General features: G+C 36.9%; 1 protein-coding gene across 2 annotated transcripts; it reads right to left on the reverse strand.

Moving 5' to 3' along the window:
- Window positions 1–524: 524 nt before the first annotated feature.
- On the reverse strand, window positions 525–20,305 carry SLC4A1AP (solute carrier family 4 member 1 adaptor protein). 2 transcript variants are annotated; one of them, XM_039887526.1, is made up of 14 exons: window positions 19,472–20,302; window positions 19,072–19,267; window positions 17,541–17,663; window positions 16,636–16,696; window positions 16,150–16,289; window positions 11,677–11,837; window positions 10,862–10,931; window positions 10,302–10,488; window positions 6,594–6,705; window positions 5,837–6,077; window positions 4,103–4,189; window positions 3,316–3,383; window positions 1,887–1,956; window positions 525–856 (listed from the first exon to the last, which is right to left on the reverse strand). In XM_039887526.1, exons 1-14 carry the CDS (start codon window positions 20,129–20,131, stop codon window positions 807–809), a joined length of 2,226 nt encoding a protein of 741 aa, XP_039743460.1. In that variant the 5' UTR covers window positions 20,132–20,302; the 3' UTR covers window positions 525–806. The 2 variants fall into 2 exon arrangements, with proteins under 2 accessions (XP_039743460.1, XP_039743461.1); XM_039887527.1 differs by lacking the exon at window positions 4,103–4,189 and having other exon boundaries at window positions 19,472–20,305.
- Window positions 20,306–20,317: the final 12 nt, after the last annotated feature.

Raw genomic sequence — 20,317 nt, forward strand, 5'->3', positions numbered from 1 at the left:
TGGGGGCACGGTGAGGTGGGGGGAGATAAGACATCTTCTGGCATTTCTTCATGTTTCCAGAGAAGAAGGAACTTTTATTCCCCTCTCCACAGAGGTGAGAATCCACACACTGGGCAGAACATATCCAGCTTTTCATTCTATGACTTTATCTGTACCTTTCCACGGGAGAAGGAGTGACTAATCTGATTGGTCAGAGTCCAGGATAGTCAAAGGGCTGAGATTTTATCAGGACTGTGCACGAGGTCCTAAACTGGGTTCTGGTAAGTCAAGGTCTGTTCTCAAACCTGGAGGAGGATTACAGTGGGAGGGAGGAGGAACCCCACCATGTATCTAATTTTAGTTCCAAGAATGACATGAATATCCAGGTCACACCCACGGTATGACCTCATATCTCAACACTTATTTGAGGAGACAATATCAGTGAATCCTAAAGCCTAACTGCCAGAAGCACTCATTGCTTAGGAAACGCATACTCCCGAAAGCTTAATGAAAGACACTGTGGTCTTAAATATACACGAGACATCTTTACCTTCTCATTTTAAGAGTCATGTCTCTCACTTTACTAATTCTCAAAATATATGGTTCCTTTTTACAAACAGTTTTAAAACATAAATAGCAAATTCAAGAGAATCTGATGCGTACATAAATTTAGAAAGCCAAGAGTATGGAAGAAAAGGCTAGTCACCAGATTTTACAAACGATCATCTGAACTCATCCTCTGAACATTCAACTTGATATATTACCCTAAATATCCCATGTGACATGGTCCACAAGGTCTTCCTTTAGGAATCCGAAGCAATCAATAGTCAGTAGCCATACTTGTCATTAAGATGGGTCCTGCCATCTCCACTTTGGCCTATATCAGAGTATAAAGAAAGAAAGAAATACATTCACCTTTCCAAAAAGGAGTTAAAGGTACCTAGACATCAGTGGGCCAAAAAGTAAAACAGATAAAGAGGTTTCTAATATGAGAGTAGTTTGACTTTTTGCATACAATTTCTACCCTAACATTTATTAGCAGATAAAAAAGCAAACATTTCTAGTAATTACTAATATATTAATTACTAATTAATTAATTACTAATATATTGGAAATTTGAACAATAGAAAAAGCAACCTGTGATGAGCACATGGGGAAACAAGCATCTCCTCTATTGCTTTAAGGGTATATGTGTGAACATAAATTGGGACAGTCTCGACAGAATGCAAATTATAATACCTTAAAAATGTTCATAACCTCTGATCCAGCATGTTAACTTTTAGGAATTTTTTTTCTACACTTGCAAATTTACATGTTGGAGGTAACTTATTGCAGATTATTTATAATGGCAAAAGACTGGAAACACAGCAAATGTTCATTTAGGGAACTGGCCAAATAAGTGAAGGTATATCCACACCATAAAGAACTTTATGCTACTACTAAAAAGAAGAAAAATAAATAAATCAATCTATAAATAACTATGGAAGGGTTTCCATATGGTGGGGTCCCCAATCCCCAGCCACAGACCGGTACCAGTCCATGGCCTGTTAAGAACTGAGCTGTACAGCAGGAGGTGAGTGGCGAGCAAGCAAAGCATCTGTATTTGCAGCCGCTCCCCAGTGCTAGAGATTCTCATAGAAGCACCTGTCTCTGATGCCACAAAGGTTGAGGACTGCTGCAAAACAGCAAGGTTAGAATATGCTCCCATTTGTGTAAAAAAAGTGGTGAAATGGTATGTATGTTATTGGTTAATATATCTCTTTAAATCTTTTAATCTACCTGTTCCCCAGGAAAGAGACTTTTCCCCTACATACTTTGTAACTTTCTTATTTTGAACTTTAAATATATACTACAAATTCATAAATATAAATAAATCTTAGAGGTAAAGAAAAGTGAAAACAGTCTACCTTCAGGTGGGACCCATACACAGTAGTCTGGGTCATCTTCTGGATATGTGGAGGAAAGCGTTGGTGGAAGCTGCAAAGAAAAAATAGGTTATTTTATTCAGAAAAATTTTAACTCTAAGAATTGTTATCCCAGCAAACAAAAACTAAGAGAGAACAGTTTCTATTAATGACCTTGACATAATTAATCAAAAAATGGGGGAGCATTCTTTCACTAGGCTTTGTTTTGTTTCCTGTAAATCCTCGATGAGCTGATATTCAGCCAGTGAGAGTGAAATGATGTTTTTTAAAAGGGGCAGTTAATACAGGTCTAAATTCTAAATGGTATAATCCTCATGGAGGGAAATTTAGCATTTGCCTTTTGAGCTAGGTACAGAAACAAGTTAGCAAAGCCAAGGCTGACTGCTATCCTATAAAAGGCCTGTTTGCAAGTTGGCCCTTAGCTGCTGGCATCTGGGAACCTGGATTTGAGGAGGGTTCCTATTACCCTAACTGATAAAGAGTGGCTGGCTTCCTGTTCCTTCAGGGAGAATGGCATTTGCGTACACACCAGAAGCGGGTGCCTATGTGATCAGTTCTCAATAAAAATCCTGGGCACTGAGTGTCTAATGAGGTTCCCTGGTTAACATTTCACAAATTGCCACGACTCACTGCTAAGGGCACTGAGCACATTCTGCGTGACTCCACTGGAAAAGGACCTTTGGAAGCCTGGGCTTGGTTTCCCCAGACATCATCCCATTTGCCTTTTCCCTTTGCTGACTGTGCTTGGTGTACTTTTGCTACAGTAAATCACGGCTGTGAGTACAACCATATGCTGAGTCCTGTGAGGTCTCTTGTGAATTACCTGGCCTGAGCATGGTCTTAAGGACCTCCCGACACAAGCTAGAAATCTCATTTTTGGAAACTTACTGTATCCATACAAATTATGTATACACAAGATTATTCATCATAGCACTGTTGTAATAAAAAACTAGAAGCAATCCAAGTACCCATCTACAGGGAACCAGATAAACAGAGCACACCCATACAGCAGGACAGTCTTGGTGTGCTGATAGGCAGTGATTTCCACAATGGGGGAAAAAAAAAAACCAAGATGTAGAAAGCAGAACACTACAGTTTACCTTTTGTATAATAAAAGGAGGAAAATAAGAATATATTACTCAAATGTCTTTGTATGGCTTACTAAAATATGAAGAAAATTCACAAATCAATAAAAGAGGTATGTGAGCAATTACAGGGAGTAGGGTGGATGAAGACAAGAAAAAAGAATTCAAAAAATAAAAGAGAGCCCTAGCTTCTAGGATAGGGGGTATAAGGTAGTTGGGAACTCTGCCAAGACACTCGCTAAAGATTCACTCCTCTAGATGTGGTCCATGACGAGGGGATTCATTTTTACTTCCAGAGAAGTGGACATTATGACTAACGTACTTACTTTGCCTGGACCAGGAGCTTTCTTTTTCTCTAATTCATTGCTGCTTTTCTCGTATTCATTCTTTGATACTAATTTAAGAAAAAGAAAAAAGAAACAAGAGCTATTTCAGAATAAGAAAAATAGAAAAGAAAAATTCCTCCTAAGAATTATAATTATTGAAGAAAACATGTAACAATTCAATTCTCAAAAATTCCTTCTACTATTGTAAAGACTATATACATTGATAGAATCTTCCTTTCACTAATAACCCTAGTTTTCAAATCCTAAGGCTATCCTATATGCGTGAATATAATCACATCATTTGAAAAGGTAAAGGAAAATGGGGCTGACTTTACTATTCTACAGTATAACCAACTATTCTACAGTTTAACCAATAGTTAAAAGCAGTAGAAAACCAGAAAAAAAATTCCTTTTAATTTGCCAAACTTTCAGCCAATTTCAGTTAACAGTTTTGGAATCACTCCCATGATAGGCACATATTCAACTCTGGGAGATGTAAAACTGCATACGGCTTTGCATGGCCAGAGGGAAGCCTAACGGCATTAGGTGCTTCCTGGGTCAGGGAGAGGGAACCCCAGCAGGCGGAAGAGGAATAAAGGCGAATGGAATGGCATCAAACATAAAACTCTCATATATTCCAATTCTGTCTAGCGCCCTGGCAACAGATTCTACCCAGTGTCTTAAAGACCATTCTCTGCCCTCCTTCAAGTCAGCTGCCACCCCTCCTCTCTGACACCAGCTGGCTGCTTGTGTGCAGAGCAGCAGAGGGGTCAGCTGTGCTACTTGCCTGAGGATTCCTCACAAGGTGCAGCGGTTTCACTAATCTCTTGATAATCTTTATTCTGTTCCACTTGGCTGAGTTGAGACATGTTTTCTATAAAATGCAGAACCAAAGCATATTGTTTTTATTTAATTCATGGTGGGGAACCCAGAAAACAAAAACAAAAGCAAGAAAAGGTAAGTACATACATAATCCTCCAGTTTGACTATCATTAGCTTCAACTAAACTTAATTATATTTTTAATAAATGTGCCTCCAAATGCCTTACGGAGAACCACCAATTTTCCACTTTAAAAACTGGCCACCTCTGAGGTAAAACTGTTTAGTAATACCTACCAAAGCCTTAGAAATGTACCTATTCCTTGAAATGTACATATTCCCAGAAATTCTACTTCCAGGAACATATTTAAAGAAAAAAATCAGAGATGAGCACCAAGATTTATTAATGCAAGTATGTTTATAACAGCAAAAATTAACAAATAACTTACATGTCTAACGACAGGGAGTTGATCAAATAAATTATGGCACATGCATGTGATGAACCACTATGTCCCTTATTAAAATCATGTTTAAAATATATTTTAAAATCTAGAAAAAATAGGTTATAAGATAGCATGTACAATATGATCTCAACGTTGTAGGAAGAAAACAAACCATAAAAAGCCTAGAGTAATCCTAATGAACTGCAGATTTACTAATTAATGTATCTTATGTACCAAATTTTAAATCTATTTTTATACATATATATTCGCTTTAGTTCCTTAAACAAAAAAAATACAAAAATGCAATATTACTGTCCCCTTCCTGCTGACCTGTTTATGTGCCACCCTCTAACAACTGAAGGTGATTCAAAAGAAGGTCTACATATCAGGCCTGGTGTTTTTATGCAGACAAGCCTGGTTTGTTTTGGAAGAAGACATGCACACATCCCCACACACATTTAATGCCAGTTTCTGTTGTTTTCCTCATGCTCCCTATTTTCTGTGCAGTCTTAATCTTGCTAAGCAGTTTGGCCAAACTACAGGAAAATAAACCCTGCAGTTGACAAGGAACACTAAAAAGATAATCATCTTTCGGGATGGGATTATGGGAGAGCGCCCTTTTCTTCTTTGGACTTTTATGCATGAGTCAGTTTCTAAATGAGCATATATTCCTTTTATAATCAGAAGAAAAGATATTTTAAAAACCAATCAATTCCCTTTTTCATCATTTTTCATGAAATCTTTGCTGAGGTACATAAATACTATGTGCCAGGTCTCTGCTAGGTATCATGTACAAAAAGATGAATAAGGCATGATGCTTCCTGAGAATATGTCCAGGGGGTACAATTATGTTTAGCACCTGTTTTAGGGTTGGGGGAACAAAATGGGTAAGGGGAGCCTTATCCCGAGACCATCTGATCAGGCCCCACCATCCACCATGTTCCACTATCCTCCAACCATACAGTGGTAGCAGCTCAGGATTATCCACAGCAGCTGGGGTTTCAGATTCCACAGCTTTTAATTTTCTATAATTCTGGAACAGACTAGAAATACTTGCCCTTATTTTACAATGAGGATAATGACTGGAAGTCAAAGAAAGACCAAGAAAGTACGTTTCCACAGACTCAGCTGTATCACATACCACAAAGTATTACAAAGCCAAAATGCACAGGAAAGCACTGGCTTTGCTTTTTCAAAGCTATCCACAATTAATGCAAATGTGCCACTGAATATCACAGGAAGGAGAAGAAAAATATTACCAGGGTGTTTTGTTTCTTCAGAACATGTGAGATCTGTGGGAGGACTCATTCCCTGAACTGCTTCTTCTGGCGCTCTCTCATGCTGTGGCCTACTGCTTCCAGCCTCCATTTTTTCCTTTTCCTGCTCTTTTTCTTTCTCTTCTTCCTCCTCCTCTTCCTCTTCCTCCTCTTCTTCTACTTCAGGCTCATCCTTCGTTCTCATTAGAGTTGGAGGGAGTTCAGGACGCTTGGGGGGTAACTTCTGTAAGAGAAACAAAACTATGACCAAGTAGTTCTACATAATGATAAAGAAACAAATCTCTTCGAGGGGGTTAAGTTAAATGCATAGAATGTCTAACCTCTCTAGGTTGATAAACCTGCAGAAGTTTGGTGGCCGTAGGACTCTACCATGAAATTTTATCCACCTAAGGACCCTTAAAAAGTATCTTTATTAGTTTCTAGGGTCAAAAGAATATGAAGTATGAAACATTTGAAACAGCTTGTAGGGAACCCAAACATTTACTCCAGGTGAGTATGTGTTAACTGCTACACTATGGAACCAAGTCTATCATCAATTCTTGGTAACCCTAAACTGAAGAGAAAAATCCAAGAACCAAGTCCTGGGAAAGATGTGATCATACCATGCCCACAACCCTTTTTCACATTACTATGAAAAAATGACTCATATTATGGAATGAGTCATTTGAACTTTGAAAAGAGAAAAATTAGCTCTGATAACTCAAGAGCTAAAAGTTTAACACCTTGACCCATAACTTACCCCTACTGTTCCAGTTTTTAATTTGAATTTGCTTCCTCCTTTCATGGCACCAAAGAGAGGCAATGTAAGCTTTGCAGCTTTGTTTTCAGCATCTCTGGTCTGACTTTCAGTCCTAAGAAGAAATAATAATTACACATTCTAGTGAGGGTAAGGATTTGTCTGAAAACATCATGACAATGACAAAAAATTTTTTAGCAAAACAGAAATTTCCAGAAAATGAACATCTAAGCCTACACCAATAAGAGGTACTCATGCCAGCAGAGTTTGAATGGACAACATTACTGACAGTAACAGACACAGAGTTATTAAGGGCAAGATGAGGCTGCTACTTTAATCTGATAATTTGCAACATGACTTCATAGTCATAAAATGATGCCTACAGTACAAAGGTCACTGGCAAGAGATTATGTAAGCATGACCCCATCCCAAGTGGAAGAAGATAGATCCATGATGTAAAGCCCTCTTTTCCACCAACCTCTGAAGAGGACTTCAGATAAGTGCCTTACTTATCTGAAGTCCACACCACACACATAACCATACACGACAGCTCTGATCACAGAAATTTTTTTTTAAAGTGTGTGTAGGGGGCAGTAGGCTGGGTACCCTGTGAAGTGAGTAATGATAAAGACATGAGCTTGTCAGCATTCTCATTAATTGTAATAAAAGCTAAGCCCACTAGGGTAAAGCTGAAGCAGAACAAAATGAAGAAATTGTAGAAATTAGAAAAAAGTGGGAGAAAAAAAAAGAACAGCAAAAACAAAAAGGATGGCAGCTGAGTTGACAAGGCACTCAGAGTAGACAGAGGTGACGATGACAAGATGGTATGAGGACAAAGCCCTACGTTTTCTTCACACTGACCACAAGATGGCCCTGCATTCTGGAATATAAGAACAGCAGTTCTGTTCTTATATTTGCATGGTTGACTCGCAGTAACCCATACAAAAAACCGACTACCCTGCTCCACCCTGAAGTCCCATTTGCTACTATTGTCTTTTTTTTACCTAAGTCTTACCTCCTCAGGGTGCTCTGGGGCCTAGCCTCATGCCCTTTCTCTCTACCAGAGACAGACTCAATGCCTTACTAAGGCCACCAGAACAATCTTGCCTGCCTGGCCTTAAAGACCTTCTGCCAAATCATTATCTTTTATCACACCTTCCCACAGGCCTAGGGAAGGTGCTTGCATAGAAAGACAAAGGCAAGAGCAAGCAACACAGTTATTTTTCAGCTCCATTAAACAGGAGGCGGCATGAAAATGCCCAAAAGAGATGACAGAACAAAAGACAGAATCACAATCAAGAGTTGCTTGTGTTAAGGGAAGGATGGAATTAGGTAGAAATTTTGAAAATTCAACCCAGTGATAAGAGGAGAGGGAAGATACACAGCATCTGAAGGCCACTACCTAAAGTAGAAAACGGGAGACAGACTAGGCAAACACCCAGATAGCAGGAGGAGGAGAGGCTCTGGAGGAAGCTGATATATGTCTTCTAGCCCAGAACACCTCAAAGAGCTGACTTTACAAGTTAAAGGATTATACGAGTTGTAATTAAAATTCACTGTTAATTTGTTTACCCTGGACTATGCCTCCTGAATTTTTATCCTTTCTCCACAAAACTGATGTTACAAATAGTTGCTAGATATAAAAGAAGTAAAAATTATGATAATGATGACAACAATAATACATATATGCCAGTACTTTGTTAAGTGCTATTCATTTAATCTTTGCAACATCACTACTTTTAATTTATAGATGAGGAATGCAAAGATCGAAGAGGTTACATAATTAGCCTCAAAATGCCCAAAAAAGTAATTGAAAGAGCTGAGAATGAACCCCAGGAAATCTAACTCTAGTGCTAACCTACTTCCTCACTATTAGTAGGTAACTCAAATATCATTTGGGTCAAGTAAAATTTTGTGGACTGATCTATGAATCAGAATACTAAATATCGAAATTATACATAAATCTTTGAACAAAACTGCTAATCATTTTGGGATAAATTTTCTGTACAGATTGTCAAGGGCTCCAGAAATATTTAGCTCTATATCTCTGTAAGAAGAGGTGCCTCTCAATATCTAGATACTCTTCTATGCAATGACCCCAGCATCAAGTTGCAGGTTTTGTACTCAAGGGTAAGGGGCTGAATAAATGCCTACTGACCATCTAAAGCAGTAATGTCCAACAGAACCTTCTGCAATGATGAAAATGTTCTATACCTGCACTGTCCAATACAGTAGTCACTAGCCACATGTGGCTATTGAAATGTGCCTAGTATGACTGAGAAACTGAATTTTTTATTTAATTTAAATATCACATGTGATTATTGGCTATTGTACCTAATAGCACGGATCTAAAGAAAACAAGAAACTTTCCATAGTTAACTATCTTTATAAGTGAGTGAATCCCTTTGACACTACCATTTTTTGAGATGTCCATGTAGATTCTGTTCACTGAGGGTTGCTTATTTCTAAAGCAACTTACTCAACATTTTCAGTATTTGTTGAGACCACATAGAACAAAATTTTTAAATATTGTAAAAAAAATAAAATAAAATAAATAAAAAAAATAAAATAAAATATTGTCAAGTTGAAAGACTGGATATCTCTCTCCTCTCATATTCCTCTCTTTCCCTCTCTCTCTCTCATAAATACTAGCCAAGTCTGCAAAAAATGAGTTTCAAAATGTTATTTGCGAATTATTAAAAAATCTTCTAGAGATTATTGGATTAATCTCTTCCAATAATTTCCCAAAAATCAGAGTTAACAATAGAATCAACTTCAGGGGATTATGCTTTCTCCCTTTTTAAAGGAAGAAATCACACTTTAAAAAGAGTATACTAAATAGTTGTCAACTGGTTCTTAGGAATGACAGATACTGGTGTTAAAATGACAATCTACAGTCGTATTTTTCATCTGTTTTAAAATCATAGATTAAAATAGGATTAAATTGTATTTGTATTTCTCTTAGCATGAGTGAGGTTGAGCATCTTTTTATTTGTATTTCCTTGTTGGTGACCTGTCAGTTGACACCCTTTGCCTGTTTTTCTCTTGGGCAGATGGTTGTCTACTTATCATTCTTTGGTCTTTGTATATTAGGGAAATTAGCCTTTTGCACATGTTGCTCGTTAAAGAAGTGTACCCTGCACTAAAAGATGAATTAAAAAACTCAGAGCCTTCCAATGAAAGAGGAATCAACATAGTTTTCTCTAAAATTCCTGTAGCAATCTATATTTCACAAATGAAATGAGTTTTTAATTACTCTATGAAACCACTGTCTTCTGCCCTTTAAAGGGCTGCTTATTTTCTATTTCTAACCAAAAATGATTACCTAAGAAGATAAAGATATAATATAAAATGTTATCTGTGCAAAACATGCTCATTTAAAATTTCAAGTATATATTGGGGTGATCACTTTGGAAGTTATATAACTGTCTAATCACTATGTTGTACACCTGAAACTAATATAATATTGCATGTCAACTGTAATTGAAAAAAATTTTTTTTAATTTTTTTTTTTAGTTTTAATTTTTTTTTTACTTTTTTTTTTTTATGCCTACAGCACCTGGTCTTCCTAGGTGGTCTCCCATCCAAGTACTAACCAGGCCTGACCCTGCTTAGCTTCCGAAATCAGACGATAATTTTAAATAAATAGTGATTACACATGAAAAAAAGCTTTTTAAAATAAAATTCCAAGTATAATTAAGACTGACTTACTTTTTTAGTTCTGGAATCTCTGCTGGCTTTACAATTTTTATCAATCCTTTAAGTCTCTGTTGTTCTTTCCTCAGTTCAAAAGTTCTCAGGTGAAGTTTCTTCCGTGATACACCATCTAATGTGCTCCCTGATTTCATTTCTGACATGAACGCATCTAAAGAATCCTGAGATGGTGATTCTGATAGAGCTGTCAAAAAAGGGAAGATATATGTTTAGAAAGATGGCCTCAAATGTTTTAAAATTCAGCCACAGATTCAACAGAAAAGTCACTAACACAGATCTGGACAAAGGACATTACTGATATTAGGAATAAGGAAACAGGTTATAGCTGGGAGACTGTAAGACGTCACTTTGCCTCAATGGGCTTCATTCCCTTCATCTATCAAATAAACAGGTTACATCAAATAATTTATGTTCTTTTTAGTTTCAAAATGCTATGTTGCTTCTTAGAAAGGCTTCATATTTTTTACGATGTATTTTATTAACCAATGTAGCCCAGTACCTAGCATAGTGCACTACATATGGTAGATGCTCAATTAATGTTTGAATCATTTCCTTACCTTTACTTGAGGCTTTCAGTCTCTCAGAAATTTCAGAGAGTTCCCTTTCAGCATCGTTTAACTTTGCAACCTGAAACATCCAAATTAACAGGTTTAGCAAATGTTTTTCTTCTTTCAAAATAATGGTAGCTTTGTCCTATTATTTTCACTACCGTTATAAATTTTAAGAGGATTAATTCAGAGTTCAGTTAAATCTGTTCCTTATGGAGTTAACATTTTCATTTATTTAATTCTAATTGAATTAATTTCTGAATTAAAGGGCTCAGAATTAAACAAAATGAATGTATAGAATACAGATTTTATTTTACTCAAAAGAAAAGCTCAAGGTATTTGTTTTTAATGATAAATCAAAAGGATAGATGCCAGGTAATGTTTTAAGTTCTGAATACAACTTACTATAGTGAAAACACCTGCTACCTTATGATAATTTCATGAAGGATATATTAAGACTGTTATCAAACTATACTTCTCAAAATTCCTTTCACGATTTTTGACTGCCAGAAGCTTGAAGTCCATTTCATCTCAGAAGGTCCTAATTTGAACTTTTTCCTTCCTTTTTGGGGAGTAATATCATATGTAAAGAACGCACCAATATCCATCTTGAGGTAGACAGTCTCTAGCAGCAAGCCAAACTTTTTTCCAACTCCCATAAGACTAGTTGTTTCTTACCATCAAATTTACACATCACAAAAGTTATACTTCAGTACCAGATTTCAATGCTACTGCTTTAAAAATTATAATTATAAAAATTTAAATACATTATTTTATTTAAAAAAAATTAAACTACCACAGTTACTTCTATAAATAAAACTTGCCAGTGATTCAAAGGTCTCTGGCTTCTCATCAATTTTCCCAGCCTTCTTCATTCGGTTCAGACGCTTCTTCTCAACCAGACCAGTCCGATCAAGAAATGTGTCATCGTCGCTATCATAAAAGTCTTCATCTTCCCAGTTCTTGGCTTTCCTTTTCCGAGATACTAGAAGTATGTAAAATAAATGATAATGAAAGAAGTTTGAAAAAAAGAAATGAAAGCAAGTAGACAAGAAGCTTAAAATACACCATCAGTTATTAAAAGATAGGATTCAACGATGTGCCAAACTACATATAAAAACAAAGGACTAAACCTGGAAGACATTTTGCTAAGTGAAATAAGCCAGACACAAAAGAACACATATTCCATGATTCCACTAACATAAGAAACTAGAGTAGTCAATGATTCTAGAGTAGTCAATGAAACTAGAGTTTCTATGATTCCGCTATCATAGAAACTAGAACAGTGGTTACAAAGGACCAAGGGGGAGGAAGAATAGGAAGTTAGTGTTTAATGGGTATAAAGGTTCGACACGGGATGATGAAAAAATTCTGAAATGGACAGTAGTGATGGCTGCACAACAATGTGAATGTATTTAATGTCACTGAACTATACACTTAAAAATGTTTAAAATGGTGAATTTTATATTGTGCATATTTTACCACAATAAAAAGTTAAAACAAAGCTAATTTAATAAGCAAAAGGCTCTTAAAAATCAATGAGTAAAAAAGAAAAAAAACATATGAGGAAGAGGTCAATAATCCAAAAGAAAATTTCAAAAAGAATAAGAGAAGTAGTTCATAGTAAAAGAAATATAAATGGTAAAAAACATTTGAAAATGTTAAACTTTTTAAGAATAATTTTAAAAAAACACAAAACAATGAGAAACATTTCTCACCTATTAGACTAGAGGGGGGAAAAAAAGCATAAAAAAGGCTAATAATAACCAATTTGGCAAAGGAATAGGAAAATGGTAAGAATGTACACTGACATAATCTTTTGGATGTTCAGTCTTACAACATCTGTCAATATTAAAAATACATTCAACTGGTAATTCCACATCTAGGAATTTATTCTATTGATATCAATGCAACATTATTTATAACAGTGAAAATCTATGCAACTATGGAAGCTGTTAGATTTTTGTCTACCCTACACCATCTTACTCCTCTTGTTATAGTAAAAGTACCCCTTTTCCTCTAGAAAACTCCCCCATTCCATTGATTGGGAAAGTCATGTGATGAAAGCCAGATCAATAAGAATCCTTCCCTCATGTTTATATTTAGATATAGGGAAAAAAGAGTTTCTCTGTCCAAGGAGGTTATTAAAGTGACAGGATATAAATCCAGGGCTGTAAGCTTCCAGATTTTTCATGGGGTTAAGAATATATCCACACTCCTGAGACAGACTTGCTCACAGACACATTCGCACACAGCTTATATGCTTCCTGGTAATACTGAGTTCTGGTTTGGTAGGACTAAGATCTTGTTCCAAAACTTAAGGCCCCAGTTCATACAATCCTTCCTTCAATCCTGTGAGCTACTCTTTCCCCTCAAGCTCATATGAATTGGGTTTCTATTATTCGCAACCAAAATACTCCTTATTAATATCAGCTTGATAATTTCTAGGTTAAGATGGTACACTGAATATACATATTGAATTTCACTCTCTCCTCATGCTCCACTAAAACTACATTAAAGAGATCTTTTTTAAAGATCCTAATCCACAAAAACAGGAAGAAACGAGAGGGCAGAAACACCAAATTTTTAGATATCAGAAAGCAGACATATGGTGGAAACTAACTTAGCAGAAGTAAAAAGATGAATCCTAAAGCAACAGTGGGGCAAGTTGAGAAGCAATTTGACTGTACTGTAGAATTCTCAAAAGGATCTAGAACTGAGTGAGAAACAGATCCTCCCTCCTGCCTACTCACTTCCCTCCCACCCCCAGAAAAAATACAGAGGTTAATCTCTAGAAAAGGTAGGACAGAAAGTCTTTGGACTTTGGGTTGATTAGTATAGTTGAGGGCATGGGTACTAAATTCTAGAAATGGTACTGTCCTGAAAACAGCTGAATGCTGAGAAGTTGCTCAGCCATCTTCCACCAGCTCTAGGAAAGCTGGCAGTCAGCCCTTTCCTGTCATGCAGGAGATTCCCCAAGTACTCTCTGGGGAATCTTGCCAGCAGAAGAGGAAGAGCCTAGGAATACTTACATGAGGAATTCCCCAACAAAATGCCTGCCCACACCATTCTGTAGTGTTGCTCAAAATTAACAAGTCCCATCTATATATTCTAAATATACATATCTCGTCCCCGAATGAGAATCTACAACCAAGGATTACATCATACCTGAGGAAAACTTCTAACATGCAGGATAGAGACCAAAACGAATGCAAAGAAAAAGCAACCTGGAGAAAACAGATTAGCAGAGAGATGAGATAATTACAATCCATAAAACAACAACAGGATTTTATGTTTTAAAAATGAAAATTCAAAGAAAATGAGCTTTGGAAATTAAAATCTTGATAACAAAATAGAGACTGAAAAGTAAAGTTGCAGAAATCTCCCACAAAGAACAAAAAACATAGATATAAAAGGAAAAAAGAGGGTCAGTCCAAGAGGATCAATACCTATATAAAATTCCAGAGAGAAGAGAGCTAACAGGGGGATGAAATGATTAATGGCATAATTCCAGAAATGTTCCTGAACTGCCAAGACTTCCAGATCAAAAGACACAACAAGCACCCAGAAAAGTGGGTGAATAGAGCCTCAGAAAAGTCTGTCATAGTTAAGTTTCAAAACCTTGAGAACAAAGGGAAACTTACAAACTTCTCGTGAGAGGGCTGGGAGAGATGACGCACAATAAATCAAGAATCTGAATAGTTTAGGACTTTTAGAGCAACATTGGATATAAGATAAGAGCAGTGACTTCAAAGGTGTGAAGGAATATTATTTCCAATTTAGAATTCTATTCCCAGCCATACTATTAACTGAGGGGAAAACTGGAATAACTATATATTCAGAATGAAGAGTTTATTTACTTGCTATATATTCTTTCTCAGGAATCCATTAGGGGATATCTGCCAAAACAAGAGAGTAGACCAAGAAAAACAAAAGATGTGAATACTACTGAAGACTATCATCATCCATGCCCTCTACTGTTGTACCAAACTTTTAACCTGCTAAAACTACAGAAGAATGTGCTCCACTGAAACAAGGGAATAATAAGCTAAGAAACCTGAGAATATGAGAATCAAGAAACTGAAATTCCAACCCTAGAGAAAGGCAAAGGAAACTTTGAGGACAATAAAGTGAAGTTTCAAATGAGAGTTCTGGCAGCAGGTCTAGAGAGCAATAAGCCCTAAAAGAAGAATAGAGCTCTTCAGCAGAAACGTCTCTAAAAAAAACTAGAACTAGTAAATTACTTAACATGACTGACCATGTGGAAAACATACTGAAAGGCTATTGAAAAGTGTAGGAAGAATGAACAAGAGGTATAAAAAAAAAAATCAAACACTTGAAAAACAAACACAATTATTTTTAACTTAAAATATAGTTAATATATTAGTTTCAGGTGTGCAACATAATTATTCAACATTTATATACCTAATGAAGTGATCACCACATAAGTCTAGTAACCATCTGACACCATATGAGGTTATGATACGATCGACTATATTCCCTACAGTGTACATTACATCCCTACAGCTTTTTAACTGGAAATTTGTACCTCTTATTCCCCTTCACCTTTTTTACCCTTCCCTTCATATCCCATCTCCTCTGCCAACCATCAGTTTTTTTACTGTGTCTATGAGTCTGTTAGTTTTGTTTTGTTTGTTCATTTAAAACAAACACAATTATTAACTTTAGAAAAAACAAAAAGAATTAAAAATTGTTCAGTTGTGACTAATATTTGCATAAGCATAATCATGTAAATACTAAATACTAATTCAACAAGTTAATAGATGACTAGGGATGAGGGCTGAGGAGGGATAGAGCAAGGAGCAGGTATATTTTTGTTACAAGCCTTTGGTAGTTTAATTATACATAAATTACTTTACAATAATAAAAATTAATTTTAGAATAAATAAAAATATAACATAAACCTTATTAATAATGGTATAGCCAGTTTTTAAATGATGTAAACTTACTGTAATGATATTGATAATAGCCATGATACATTCTTATGTTAAAAAATTAAGTCACAAAAGAGTATAAACAATATAACTATATTCGTGTATTAGTGTTTGTTTTTTGTTAAAGGATCTAGTTCTAAACACACATCTGTATACACAGAAAATGTCTGAAGAGAATATAAACAATGGCTACTTTAGGGTACTGAGATAATTTTTTCTTTTCACTTCACAGAATTCTGTACAATTTACATTTTTCCCTAAAAAAAGGTTTTATTATTTTTCATGTTAAAATTTCCTTCCTTCTTTCTTTTTTTAAAGAAAAAAGTATTCCCACATACTCACCTGCCTCTTGCCGCAGCAATCCCAAAGTATCGAGGATTCGACAAGCTTCCAGTGAGCACTGGATCATTGCTTCTTTTTTCTTTCCTGAGTGAATGGCCTCAGCCACCAGTTGTTTTCCGGTTGAATCATCCACAGGTAATCTGCATTGGTTTTGAGGGAATTAGAGCACAGCATTAAGCTCCAATTCTCATGGAAAAAAAAACTAATATGCTATGGTAATAGTCATGTTTTTTTGTGATGGTTTTTCAATCTCGGTTCATTGTGTTCTCTCTTGCCAAGGTTGGATTTCACATCTTTTCCTTCCATCTCTTACTTATTCTACCCTACTCACCAATAACATAAGTGTTACTGAACTATCAAGGACCAAAACCAGGAACAGCATAAAATTAAAACTAAAGTTATGCTTTGGATTGTTGTCTATAACCGTAATTTTAACCCGAAGATGGACACTTTCCAGAAATGGACATTAATGAGAAGGGAACATACCTCACCCTGCAGAGCCATGTGCTATGTCCCTGTTCATCAAATTCATATTCTAATTCTTCTCCTGTAGGAGGAAGAAAGACAAAACGATTTTAATATGATCTGAAAATTACTAGTTGATGCAAAGGGAAAAGAGAACAAAAGTTAAATAAAAATATCAAGTTCCCCTACCACATTGAAAACTAAATTTTAAAGCATTTCAGTTCTCATTCCTAGGGCTTATCATCTGATAATAAAATTAAGATGAGCTTGAGGTAAAACAAAAACAAAAACAAAAACTCAGATCAAAACAATCAACTCTCCACAAACAGCTTTATCCATTGTCTAGTAGCTTTCACATTTTTTATGTTGTAGATTTAAGTTGTTAATTTGTCACAACTGTCTGCTTTTGGAAGCATAAATATTAAGTGCAGAATGCAACCACTTCATATATATATTCATATACTCACACAAACAGCAATCTATGCATACACACACACATACACTTAGATGTTCTCTCAAAGTATCTCTAATGAACAATCCTCTCGGGAAACATTTTTTAAATCCTATAAAGTTAAAATCCATGTTACAAATTACAAAAGATCAGATGATTCAGAAACAAAAATTGTAAGAAAAAGTGTTCCCACATATTCACCTGCCTCTTGTCAATCTCCTACCACCAAAGTCCAGGATCTTTAGAGAAGAATGAGGTGAGTCAGGAAAAAATACTTCCTTTTTACCAAGATGAGAAGAAAGACTAACAAGATTTTTACTATTTTCAAAATAAACTTGAAGCAACTGATCACAAGGACAAGTAATGAACAAGGAGGACAGCAGATAAAATACAGCATTTCTAAATACCTGAAGATCTAGAAAACAACACTGCTATGGATACATTTTATTGGCAGGACCAGAATTTGTTTACATACCTTCTCGGTCAAAAAAACCTTGGAGAGCCTTTTTTGGATCCTTTATATAAAAGGCTTCCCTTTCCTGCTGAAACTCTAAGACAATGGGATTCTCTTCAGCCTCATCCTCTACAGCATCTTCTCCTACAGGATATGGGAAAGAAAGAAAAGACAATCAGACATAAGAAGAGACTATGTGAATAACACCCACTATCCTTTCAGGCTGTATATAGTTATCAGTGATGAAAAGAAAGGGGTTGGTGGTGGTGGTGGCAGAGGGAACAACCAAAGAGCTATCAGTAACGACACTTTCAGGTTTTCTAAATTGTATGACAAGTTAAAATTTGTTTTCATAGCACGATTTTTTTTTTCCTCCATCGGTATATTTTAAAAGCAAAATTACCACATTTTCTATGGGAAAAAAAATCTAAGCTCCTAAGCTTAGCCTTCTAATTCTCCTGCATCCAAATCTCATAATTTACTTCCGATATAATTTCCTAATACTTCTCATATATGCCAAATAGACTGGTCTATTCATTACTCCCTTAAAATCATCAATCCCTGCCCTGAACATCACTCCCAGTGCTCAGCTTCCTAAGGGCTACTTTTCCTTTTTCTTCAAGTCCTAGCTCAAAACTCCTCTGCTTATAAACTTTCCCAAAGATCTAAGACAGTGCTGACCAACAGAAATATAATGAAAGCTATATATGTAATCTCACATTTTATAATAGCTATATTTAAAATGGAGGAAAACATGTGAATTATCATGTAATCAATATAAAAATATAATGAATGAGACATTTTACATTCTTATTTCACACTAAGTCTTTGAAATCCAGTGTGTATTTTACATTTATGGCATATGTCCATTTGGACAAGCCACACTGTAAGTGTCCAATAACCACATGTGACTACCATATTGGATAGTGCAGGTCTAAGTCCTCAGTGATTGCTCCCTTCTCTGGACTCTCATTCTAGCGTGGGTTCTAGCTTTTGTTTTAGACTTACCAGAGTAATTTCATAATATTCATCCTGTCCTCCCAACAACATATTAAGGCCATTATCTATCATTTTATGTTCCCAGCTTCTGAATACCCATTCCTTAGCTCCTTTGGCTAAGGGTTCAGATTTCTCTGATTAGATATTTCAAATTTCAGGATATTTACACAAAGTAAAAAAATCTAAGTATCCTAAACTGAATAACATTCCATTTTAATTGTTTGTAGTTCAAATCCCTTCAGTGATAATCAGGGTACTTGATAAAAATTTTATGGTAAAAATACTAATTTATGCTGAGGAAGAGTTTTGAACAAGGGAATGATATGTAAAACACATTAAAAGAAATCTATAGTGCCCATAATTCAGTTTTGACATCAGAAAAGTTAATGAATCTCTCTGGGTTTTGGTAACCTCATGCGCAAAATGAATTGATTCTATCTCGAAGAATCATGTATAAGCTGTATGATAAAACACACACACACACACACATTTGAGGGTACCACTAGTAATGAATTTAAAATATTAACATCTAGCACCAATTTTAATTTCTTACCCATTCCCCAGGTGCAGCCCATTTCATCATCTTGACTAGTAGTATTTCTCTTCTTTTCAGACGTATCCATTTCCTCTTCTTCATCTGAGTCTTCTCCTAGCATCTTCTTCTCCAACATCATTTGTTGCTTCTTGCGCAATTCCTTCAACTGCGTTACTGTCAACTCGGATTCTGCCTCTTGGTCTTCCTCTGGTCCCTGATGAACCAAGCGAAAGGATTCTTTTAGAGTTCAAGATTGTTGAAGTAACTTTCAGAAACATGGCATTTGTCCACAGGTCTGGAGGTAAGGAGCCAGATTCCTCCGCTTTGGTAATCGCTACGAGAATCTCCTTCCTCAGCGGAGCTCAGGAGCCCAGCCCCGTGCACTCCAGAGATGTCAACTCTAGGTTTTTCTACTTACCTGAAGAATAAAAAGCCGGGTACTGCCGCCAAAGCGAAGAACATGTCCGACGTGGACTCGACAATAGGTGCGGGGTGGGATGCGCGTTTTGTTGAGAAAAGTGCCGTGGGTGCTCCCCAGATCATAGAGGTAGAAGCCGGGCCCATGGCCGTCGCATTCTCCGTCGGGGCCGGACGCCCCGTGCTGCAGCACAGCGTGGTACCGAGACACTGAAGGGTGCTCCAGACACACGTCGCAGCTCGCCAGCCTCCCGAAAAGGCAGCAACTCGTCCCTTTCAAGCTACGAGTGCCAAGGATGGTGCCGCCCTTCAGGGTCTCTAGACAGTAAGGGGCCATGGCGGGGCCACCCCATGGCGGTTCTCGGTAAGGGGGAGCCCGGGCAGGGCCGCCAGGGGCAGGAGCCGCTGTAGGGGGCGACGGCTGCTCCTCCAGGGGACTCCTAACCTCCGAGCTATCGGGCCGGCCTGGTGGGACATCAGGTTCCCCAGAATCGGGGTCCAGCAGCGACGTGGACCTCTCCTTCACCTCCTCAGGGTTTGAGGGATTGGTGGCGGGGAACTTGCCCCGCACCGCCGAGGGCACCGGCAGGGCTGGCTTCTTGAAGTCGCCATTGAGTTCTTGCGCAGCCTTAGGCTCGAACGGAGGAGGGCTATCCTCCATCCTTAATCCAGTGCAGTCTCGAAATTTGGTCCTGGGAAACCTCACTCTTTTGTCTCTACGTTCCTCTCCACGCCTCTCCCCAGCTCCTGCGGCTTCTCTGGACAGCGATGATGGAGTTGCTCCTTCACGACCCAGAGCGTTATGAAGAAGTGCGTATCACGGGAAGGTCATAATAAAAGAAAAACA

This window comes from Pteropus medius, unplaced genomic scaffold, assembly GCF_902729225.1.
Source record: "Pteropus medius unplaced genomic scaffold, Ma_sr-lr_union100, whole genome shotgun sequence".
NCBI classification, from domain to species: Eukaryota; Metazoa; Chordata; class Mammalia; order Chiroptera; family Pteropodidae; genus Pteropus; species Pteropus medius.

What these genes read in the sequence shown, in the direction of transcription:
- SLC4A1AP (XM_039887526.1), bottom strand. Translation starts at nt 20,131, where the DNA reads ATGGAGGATAGCCCTCCTCCGTTCGAGCCTAAGGCTGCGCAAGAACTC. An exon ending in ATTGCTGCGGCAAGAGGCAG is followed by an intron (nt 11,838 to 16,149) that starts GTGAGTATGTGG and finishes ACATACTTCTAG; the next exon opens with TATCTCGGAAAAGGAAAGCC. An exon ending in AAGCTCCTGGTCCAGGCAAA is followed by an intron (nt 1,957 to 3,315) that starts GTAAGTACGTTA and finishes TTTTCTTTGCAG; the next exon opens with CTTCCACCAACGCTTTCCTC.